This window comes from Eurypyga helias, unplaced genomic scaffold (genome assembly GCF_000690775.1).
Source record: "Eurypyga helias isolate BGI_N326 unplaced genomic scaffold, ASM69077v1 scaffold14749, whole genome shotgun sequence".
Lineage (NCBI taxonomy): Eukaryota > Metazoa > Chordata > Aves > Eurypygiformes > Eurypygidae > Eurypyga > Eurypyga helias.
Genome location: NW_010270435.1, coordinates 34,872 through 45,765, shown reverse-complemented (window position 1 = coordinate 45,765; position 10,894 = coordinate 34,872). Strand labels below are relative to the sequence as shown.

The following is a 10,894-nucleotide window of genomic DNA, read 5'->3' as shown; positions in this document are numbered from 1 at the left end:
ACTCCTGCGGAAGGAATGCTGCTTTCCAAACACTCCTTAAATATTTAATAAGAAAACCAGACATGCAGAGAGTATCCATTCATAAAGATACGTACTTCATATACAATAATTCACACTCACTGTGATCCACTTTCTATTTAATCTGTTTAACCTCTCCTCTCTGAAGTCAATGTCTCAACCATTAGGCTGGAGAGTAACATGTATTCTCTCCCTTTCCCCTCAGCCCAGGAGTTACTAATACAAAATACCTTAACAGTGGGTCTGCTCCCCCTGACTGTTATCAAATAATCAATGTCTGTATCTGCCTATAAAGTATTAGCTTGCTGGATGTTCATAGTAATTAAGTTCCCTTAATGAGCAGTACTAATTCGTATTTTTCTAAAAAATATCACACTGATGATCTGTAATACCTAAGACAGTGCTATGAACTGTGCATGACAGAAAGAGAACTTGAAGGTAAAATAGCAGGCAAGCTAACATCTTGAAGCTCAGATCAAAATGCTAGGCCTGCAGATCTTGAACACAAATGTGTTTTAAAGATTGCAAAAGGAAACACAGCACAGAATAGACTGCAGGCTGAACCCTGGGCTATCACACTGCGGTTCTGAACCTGTGTTGCGTAGAAGAAAAATGAAGGAGCACATCCTATTTAGAATACACAGAATAACACCTTTTTTAAATCTGAAAAGTAATTTTACATGACATCTAAAATCCATTATGTATGTACTTCAACAGAAATGCAGGCTGGGTATCTCAGAAGCATTGTCTCACAACAAGCACACCTCTAGCTTTCTACCTAAAAAGAGTGAAACACTAATGATGAAAAATATTGGCCAACCTACTACAATTATCTTGCAGCTTTATGTATGAAACAGCCCTGGTAGTATTTCTTTGTAATGATGCCAAACAGATCAATGTCCAGCAGATAAAACCTACCTTTCATAGACTCTGTAATGGCTCTGACAATAGCCAAGACCCAACTTACTTCAAGAATACCAACCTTTTGTCCTACTATTATATATAAAGATATACTGTATGTATTTAGTATTTATAGTATTGCACCAGGTACTCTCTAAATCACTGAAATTGCTATTAATAAAAGGTAGCAAAAGGACTTTTGTGATAATTTGCACTGTTAAAACTCAGCATGTCTCCTAGAAACACTTCACCCCAAACAAATCAGAGAAAAGGTGAATGCTTCATGTTCCCTCTGTTCTCTCCCTTTCTTTTCACAGTTACTGTGAAGAGAAGCTAATGAGCAAGGAGGGCAACACTTCTCTTTTCTCTCAAGCTGGAGTTTTACATGGATGAGGTATCCTACACTGGAAGGACATACCCTTGTATTTCCTGAAATGTTTTGGAGTAAAGTCCAGAAATTATTTTCAAAAGTCTCCTGATTTAATTTGGGAAGAAGACCCGTGTTTATGAGTCACTATAATATAATCAATATTATACTTAAAATAATGAGATAGACATGTAAAAACATTTACCAGGACAAACCTTCTAAGCGCATTTATTCTGTTTTGCCTTGCGCGAACGTACTTTTTTATAAAATTCTGAAAAGTAAATGCCATTGCACACACTACTTGCCTTGAAGAGTCAAGAAGCAAGTGACCGAGATATGTCAAAATGAAAGATGCACTCCTGGAAGATGCTCTGACATTACAACAATGGGAGCGGACACAGAACACACAGCAACGAGCGGTACACACCACAGCACTACAAAACAGCACCATGAAACACCCACATTTTGGTTTGCTTTAAAAGAAAACCCCAGTCATTACCAATGAGCCTATAAGAAACTTGTGTTAACCGTGGTGGCCTCAGGAAAAAAAGCCATACCTGTTCCAGCAAAACCAGGTCATAGAGTCCATCTTTACCTACCGATTTCACACAGCCTTTTAACTTCTAACAGTCTATTTAACAATAAAAAGCAGAGATCAGTACAAGTCACACACACTTTGAAGTAAAACTATTATGCTTTAATGTGTGTTATTTCATGGACATATTATCTAGTTTTGGAAGAACAGTAATAATCTGTAAGGCTAAGACTAAGATTTGTCAGCTGGAATGCTAACGGATACTCTGACTTTTCACAATCAATTTGCTGCGTCCCACAGCTTTTTATCTCCTTTGTTCCAAAACAGAAGGCAGAGCATCCGGCTCACATGCTTCATAAAACCTGATGATCCATGAATTGTGAGGATGCTTGCTAGGCCAAAAAAGGTTACTACGACTAGCAGGAGCGGAAAAACTGTGCACCTCCAAACTCAGTTACCCCTGGACCGCAGCATATCACCACCACTTTCCACCGAGCAGTGGAGTGGCGACACATGCACGCTCCACTTATAAAGGAAGACTGTGATGTCCACACAAATCATGGCACTTGTGATCCATTCTTTCTGTTGTGTGAGAACACGCAGCTAGAAACAGCCATCTATTTTCCATGTGGGACACTGAAGCTAATCCAGGCAGCTGAAGCAGAGCCAAAAGCAGCAGAGTGCACCAGCTGAACCTGTAAGAGAACCACGCGGAGGGACAGACCAAACAGCAGCTCCACTGAGTTACAGACTGGCTAACTACATCTTAGAAAAGATATCAAAGTAAGGAAGAACTGTGATGTAAAAGGCCAGAAGTTGTTCTGCAGTGAGAAAAGCCAAGGGCAGCTGGCGACGTGTGCCACTGAGTGAAAGGAGCATGTGTGCTGTTCGACAATCCTTAACTCACAGCAGCAGAGCATGTCCCAACAGGGGATTCAGATATGGAAGAAGATAGTATTTTTCTTTTGGTCACTTTCACCTGTTAATTTTTCCCAAAAAATCTGTTTCATATATACAACTCATTAAATTCAGATCAAGAGAGATGGACAATAATGGTCACTTAAAAAATTAATTTTCAATTATTTTAGAAAAATATTTTCCCACTGGGCCTCCACCTGAAAATCTGGACAGAGATTTATTTAGTCATTGTCATTTTCTTTAAAATAAGCTGTTTGTGTTATACTCATTGTCTGTTTTGAAACAATTTCTGATTTTCCCTTTTGGGAATTCAAACTTTTTGGTATTTTGATTTCCACTTCACTGAATATAGATACAATCTGTAAAGAAAATGTTATCTATAAAAAAACCGCTCATACACAAATGTTATACCAATAAATAATAGTATGTCCTCAAGAATGCTACTTATACAACTTCTCAGTTGTGAGATGCCAGTCATCTAACAATACATCAGAAAAAAAAAAAAAGAAAGAAAAACATAGAAACCATCCTGCAGCCCCATCTAGTGCATAAGTGAGAATATTTCATGATTGCCAAGTGTAAAGCTGGTATTACTTTAGGTCAGGACTTCCCAAAACATGGCCCATGATGTTACAGTATGAGTCCAGAGGTGGCACAGCAAGCCACATTACCATATTTTCTATTTAAAGTCTAATAAGACAGCTGCATGGTGATTTACATGAAACTTTAGAGCCTTAGGGTCAGATACTGGTTCCTTATCCATTTAAATATTTTAAAGCACACAGTGTGACTCATGGTTCTTTAAGATTTTTTTCTTTTTTGGCATAATACAAATGCTTCAAAAAGACTGTTTTTTTCAAAGAGGTAGTGAAGCAAAGTTAATTATCTCAAAAACAAAACAATCAGAGCACAACTTTTATGGACTTGGCCGTTAGCAAAGTAGTAGATGCTGGTGGAGAACTGGTCTCCTACTTAGTCTCACACCAAAGTCTAGTCTGTTCCAAAACTCATACAGATCAGAAAATGGTTCAGAAAAATCAAAAGTTGGTTTCTCTTCCCAAGGCGCTTTAGAATCGTTTTTTTTATGCAAGACAGACAGGTGAGTGCAGCATGGGACACTGTATGTTCTCACACTTCCGGTAAGCTGATCTCGAAAACTGCCAGTAGCACCTTCTCTGCAGGGGATGTTCAGACCAAGCCATGGATGAGGCCAGTCAGAGCCCTCTGACCCAATGAGTCTGGGCAGCAGCATGTCCAGTGCTGCCATTGCTCCATCTCTCCCGTGGGCAAGCGGCAACAAGCTGGCACAGTTTCCCCTCCAGCGCCAGCTCTGGATGCGCTTGGGTTTGGTCACAAAAAAATTAGGAAGTTGAGGCAATGTAAATCTGTGTGCCAGCAGAACATGTATGGAACTGTCCAGCATGGTCCAGCGTGGACCTGTAGTTAACTCTGAGTTCAAACATTCCCAAAGATTCCCAAATGTTACTTCCAGATTCAGTCAACAATAAGAAAATTTGGAAATTCCACTCAGAGGGAATGTCTTTGGCTCTCAAAGAATTATTTATTTAATCAAAAAAGACGGGACTGATGGAAGGACCTGTTGGTTTGTGTAGTATGGGTCAAAATTCTCCTCCTGAAGGAAAGTCTTAAATCTGTCAATTTTCTTCACTTTTCTTCCCTCTAAAAGCCACTGCCAAAGGACAATTTAATGGGATTTATAATCACTGAAAATATCACCACCATGGACTAAGGTGCTGTAGTAATGACTAATTCTAGCAGAGTACTTACTTTCAACCATTAATGTATTTTCTAGCACTCAGGGAAAAGTCAGGAGGACTATCTTCAGGCTGAAAGTTGAAGCCTAAATAAGCTTAGGTGATGCTAACAGATTTCTGTTGCCTGAAGTCCAGTAAAACAGTCAACTGAGTTATCCAAGAAGAGGGAAGAATTTTTAACCCCAATGAAGAAGTTGAATCTACTCAAATTAAATCATAAAAGGCATATAGAAAAAAAAGGTACTTTTTTGAAAATAATCAGCTACAAACACTATATACACCATTTCTCATTCATTATAATTCTGAGATGGAAACTTACACACAGGTGCAGAGAAACGGTGAGGCTCCACTCTGGGTAATCCTAACAGAACTTTTCATTTTTACTTACAAAAACCAACGAGCTGGTAGATATGAAACTTAAGGCACCTTAGATACTTTAAGGCCCCTACAAACCTGGTATCTAAAATTAAAAATGTAAGTGGGATGAATTCAGGATGCATTTTCAGGGTCTCTTTTGGTTGGACATTCCACTGATATTTTCAATTGCTATTCTTTTTTCTCATTTCCTTTCTTTCCTCCTCTATTCACTCTCATTCTCAATCACACCAATGCAGAGAAGTAGGCCACCCCACTCAGAATTTAATTTCCATGCACAATATTTCTGGTAGCATCTTCTTGCTCCTTCCAGAAAGTATTACAACTTCACCAAAAGAACAAATCTTCAGCTTGGCTTCAGTATAAATACAGCTCTAGTGATTTCTCAACCCCCTATATATTTTTCATTTCAATTTTCCCCTCATCCTTTAAGAAGGTATTATTTCATGTATTCTATATATGAAATTCAGATAGCCCACTTCAGAATACTATGACTGCAAAAACGTAAAGCCTGGTTATGTACTTAAAAACTGCTTTACTCTCTTCTTAGAAGATTGGTGGACAAAATTCCTGTTGACACGGGAATATTAACAAGCCTGAAATTCAGTGTGTATCTGCTATACACAATACAGTGTTTTAGAGACACTTATGCTACCTCTGAACAAACTACAGGTTGTATTGCATTGTGTTTGCACTAAATGCCTCGCCTAATTTCTGTTTTAACTATTAATTGCATAACTCTTATTAGTGAGCATTCAAGTATCAAGAAATTCAGAATACCTTTTCCCAGTCCAGTTTCCTGCTGCTTTGCAGAGGAAATGTATTTTCTGTGTTACTTCTTCATGGAAACAATCTTTCTGGTCTTTGACTCACATGACCTATTATCTTGATACTCAGTTCTTCACTGAAATGCCAGTTCAACGCTGCTTCAATAATCTAGTTCTCTGACATCTTATTTTTCATGTAGCCCATACAATTATTATTTCAAGAGTTGAACTCAGAAAAGTTTTGAAGTTAAACAATAGTTTCACGTCACTCTCATTGACACGGTGCCTAAGCAGTCACCAAATACGATGAAGAAAACTTCCTCAATTTATTTTTACAAGCTCAGCTATACAATTAAGTTGCCACTGCAGAACCCAAGATGTAGGCTTAAAATGCTCTACCTGTCCTGTAGTAACTTACTCTTCAAAGAATGTAAGATATATTACTTGGGTCTAAATGATCTGCCAAAAGAAGATGAAAGCACAGATACAAACCTGCACTGACAGCCAAAGCCTGAATTTTCTTCAGGATCTTTATGCTCATAGCATGTCCTGCTCCAGGACTTTTATGACTTTTCGTATAGATACACAAAGCTGCTCCACCATACGGTATGCAGAAAGGTCATCTCTAACACAGGTCAGGATACCAGGATCCCCATTTTCAGAAGAACGTAGAACACAAAACACTAAAACCAGGTTTTGCCACTGCCTCAATGCCTTACAGAAGGTGGCTAAGGTTTGGTCTGAACAACACAGTGGTTCAAGAACCTTACGAAAAAACACAGACTTTCTTTCAATTCACAACTATGCATAAACCTAATTCCAAGTACGGTCAGTCACATTATCATGTTGTATATTCTCCACTAAAGATGAACCTGGCATGTAATTTAAATGAGAAATTAATCAACAACTTCAGTTGAAGCAGCACACGGGAACACACATTTAGGATAATCTCTGTACATTTTTTATGTGCAACCTGACATGGGACATTTGATTCCTCCAGTCTGTCACCAAGATACACTTTGGTGGCCATGATTACAAATTTAGCAAAAGTTAGCATGGTAACTGTATTGGCAGTCTGGAAAGCATCACAGAAAATACCGTTGAAAGCTAACAGATACATCTGATATGTCTCACTAGGATACAAAACAAAAACACCATACCAGTAGTCGTAACTCTCATCCCAGTTGTCAAAATGAACCAGAAAACGATTGTCCACCATGTCTGTTACCGTAGCAACACAAATGAAAGTCGGGTTCTTCTTGTCTACGGCTTCCAGCTTCATCCCCACTCGAAATCCCGATGGAATCACTGTCTACATAGAAAGACATTTCATTGAAGATAAACACTATAAAACCAGAAATCTCCCCTGTGACCACAATCAATATATTCATGTCATTTCTAAGTTTCCCAATTAGTTGCCCCAACAGAGTGGCAGCAGCCTAATTAGTAGACATGAGAGATGCTCAAACAGAGACTTATGGTTTATGAAATAAAAAAGCCCTAAACATGCTGCTAAAATTAAATGTGTTGGTTTTAACTTTGTCTTAGATACTCTCTCTGAAAGACTGTGCTTGCTCCACAACATTATGGTGTGAGACACAGTAATAATGACGTCTTACATTTCATTTAATATATCATTTCTGAATGCGCCTGAATGTTTAAACAGATTAGTAAAAAATTAATGGATCACAACTGTCGAGGTGAGCTAGAAATTATTACTGAATCTGTTGTAAATGCTTTTATCTTAAATTTCAGGTCTCAAGTCTGCCATCACTGAAACGTGCTGAGAGTCTCTACCATGCACATGAGCAGACTAGCAGCTTTCCGCACGATTAATAAGAAGCAAATACTTACTGCATTCTGGTTTTCAAACAGTGATTTAGGAGCAGCTTGAGCCTTGCATGCCTTTAGGTATGAGGGCCAGCTGAATTCTTCTTCCTTATATCCTAAGTGAGAGTCATAAAAAAAGGACAAGAAATCACATGCATGAGACACTAGCTGCATGCAGGTGATTTGATTAGAATTAATCAAATTATTTTTTCCATCTAGTTCTGAACTCTTTACTACAATTTCAAAACTGAAAAGATTATGCACTGTTATCTAGTTATTTTAATTTTTTCCAAACTACACTGGGAAAATTTCCTTTAAAACTACTTATTTATCCTACCCCGGTATGAACTTGGTGAGTCACTGAGGGAGCACTGGTTTGGATTAGTAGAAATTTTAGCAGGACACACTTTAGGGGAGCTTAAAGAGTTCAAAAGAAAGTTGATGAAGCTTTTCTATTTTTATTTGGGCATATGGTATTACAAAGAAGAATCATGTTCTTTATTTAGGGCTGGCTGAGCTTCCTTACAAAAAAATGTCAAGCTTTCTTTACACTAACTGAGAAAAATATTCTAGTTTCTTGAGCTGCACATTATTAGTTTCTTACAGTTGGCTAGGACTGACATTTGAACTGTTCCTAATCTTCATCTGGGAGCAAGAATAGTCATATAAATAAAGCACTAGAGAAGAACTCGAGAGATTTCAGCTCAGAATTTTTTTACAGAACTCCCTGCTCTACCCCTAATTTTCAACCTCACAGTCCTGGCCGCCAGGAGACCTTAAGGTTCTCAAGGGAAGAACATCTAGGGGGAGTCTAGAAACAAAAAAAATCGTAATTCCACCAGCTATCAAAAATCAACATTAGTGAAATATCAGTTTTATACTATAATCTCCCTCTCTTCAAACAAATCTCTCCAAGCAGCACAGACTACAGGTCACACCCCTGTCTCTCCCCAAGAAAACCACACCTTTCCACCTCTCTGACTCACAGGTACCAACTAACTCCCTTTGGTCATCTGACTGACACACACACACAACCAACAAGCTCAGGGCGATGATCTCCAGATCGTTTTCAGTCTGTTGCATCTACTTCAGAAAGAGCAAGGGCCTACAGGCCCCAAAGCTCTTCCCACTATGGCAGTCAGTCTAACAAAAAAAATTCCTTCTTCCTACAGACTTTACCTTATTACATCCTCAGGCTATCACTAATACAGCATGACTGCTACTAGCTTTAAAACAAGTTAAACAACAAAACAACTACGTTATATATATAAAGCAGTTTTATATATAAAACAGTTGCTTACACCATCAATGACCCAGGACCCCTTATGTATTTACAATGTAAATTGTCCCCCAAGTGAACTTTATGTATTTTTTATTCTGTGCATACAGCACTTGGAAAGAAATCTGTATTTCTGTTGATGGCTTGCCTCTTCTAGTTTCTTAGAGAAAAAAATAAAATAAGTCATACTATATTGACCATCATAAAATAATTGAGAAGAAACCATTTGTACTTCTAATCTATAAAACAATGCTAAGAGTCATAAAGCAAGTAGTCTTTTTCCTTTACTCACCTGCTAAATAATAGTTATAGAAATGTCTGTTTTAGTTCATGCATTACAATCCACTAAAACAAGACCAAAACCACCACCAATTTCAGTGATTGCCTTAACTACTGAAATGTGTCACCTCTTGACTATTTGAATTGTTACTCGAATACGCCGCAGATAACAGCTCTGTTTAACCTTATGAGAATCTCATATTTTCCAAGGAACCACAAGTAAAAAATCTTCTAACTTCACCTTTTCCGCTTCTGCCTTTCTCAGTTTTCGTTTTAAATATCAGCAAACACAAATTAACCTCCAAGTCCAATCAATGACATTTTACTCCAACTGCCTTTTGCCTTGATGCATTATAGCTACAGACCAGCTGAAATATTTTGAAAGCAATGTAGTATCAAGGCTTTAATTTTCTCTTTGTAATTCTAGAGGATATTCAAACCTAACAAAGCTCACAGTAGACAACACAAAACTCCCTCCTACTGCATATGTGATGGGATCAGATACTGGGCCAAAGTCCATGGGAAAAAAATTTATTTTAGTAAGATGGTGAAACAGGTTCTGGACAGTGCGGGTCCTCCTGTCACCAAGTGAGAAAGTGAGATCTCCAGCTCCTCTCTTCTCTTAAAAAAGAACCAAAGTTGAATCTGATTTAGTGACTGCAGATACAGCACAGTCAATGCAATTTTTACTTTGGGACCTTCAGTGACAAACAGTTTTCAAGGCTCTTCCCTTCCCTGCTGGCTGCGAAACCCTCTGCAGGTTTCACTTGTGTGAGACAGAAAAGTGATCTTCTCTGCACACAGAATTAACAGTGTCCTGAAACACCACGTTTTTTCTTCCTGTGAAGCCCAATTCAGTTTTGCAGCTCTGCTCCCTCATACCTACTTGAAGCCCGGCAGCAGCTGCCTGTTGCCTCTGCTGCCATGGGGACTTTGCCGCACGGCCCGTCCCACCTGGTGGCACTGAGAAACCTACCCCTCCTGTTTTAATAAAGAGGGATAGAAATATGGACCAGAAAACATCTATAACAACATTATGCCTTTCTCATGTCACTCACAACGCCTGCAGTCCACTACCATAACCATAAATAGCCTCCCATGACCCCAGGGCATCGAGACCTAACAAGGACTTAGGCCTATTTGGAATGATACCCTCTTTCAACCCTCTCAGAAAACAAGGGGTCAGTTACCAGGCCCCCAAATTCCCCTGGCACACACCCTTCTTACAACCCCTTCCTGTGAAGCAAGACAATTCTCCCCAAGACAGAAATACACAGAACATGGCAGGAGTGTCTGCTCCTTTCTCAGGCCAGCAGGCTCCAAATAAGTTTATGGTTTGCACCATAAATGTCATAAGTTTGCACTGTATCTGGAAAATGAATGGCTACCAATCAAACTTTGAATTCTGCTGTGAGGTGGTATTTTATATAAGATACTGCGCCCTACGTCATTACTGGTATCAGCTTTAGGGTCCGTATGATTTGCAATGGGCACTATAAAGAAATCATTATTAAAATGTCATATCACAGCAAAACATAAGCAATCAGTCCAACCCAATAAAAATGCACAAAAAGCCCCAACAATGCAAGACTGGCATATCCTCCCTCCCATTGGAATAACAGTACTCCACAAATATCGCGCCCTACGTCATTACTGGTATCAGCTTTAGGGTCCGTATGATTTGCAATGGGCACTATAAAGAAATCATTATTAAAATGTCATATCACAGCAAAACATAAGCAATCAGTCCAACCCAATAAAAATGCACAAAAAGCCCCAACAATGCAAGACTGGCATATCCTCCCTCCCATTGGAATAACAGTACTCCACAAATATCAGAATAAATAGTGA

At 38.7% G+C, this 10,894-nt stretch overlaps 1 protein-coding gene across 1 annotated transcript in view; it reads right to left on the bottom strand.

Moving 5' to 3' along the window:
- The window catches only part of L3MBTL3 (l(3)mbt-like 3 (Drosophila)), a 71,332-nt gene that overhangs the window by 32,724 nt on the left and 27,714 nt on the right, over window positions 1-10,894 (bottom strand). The window contains exons 9-10 of the mRNA XM_010158452.1: window positions 7,510-7,601; window positions 6,816-6,967 (exon numbers count right to left, since the gene is read on the bottom strand). Of these exons, the coding sequence (XP_010156754.1) occupies window positions 6,816-6,967; window positions 7,510-7,601 (244 nt within the window). The remainder of the gene's footprint in view (window positions 1-6,815; window positions 6,968-7,509; window positions 7,602-10,894) is intronic.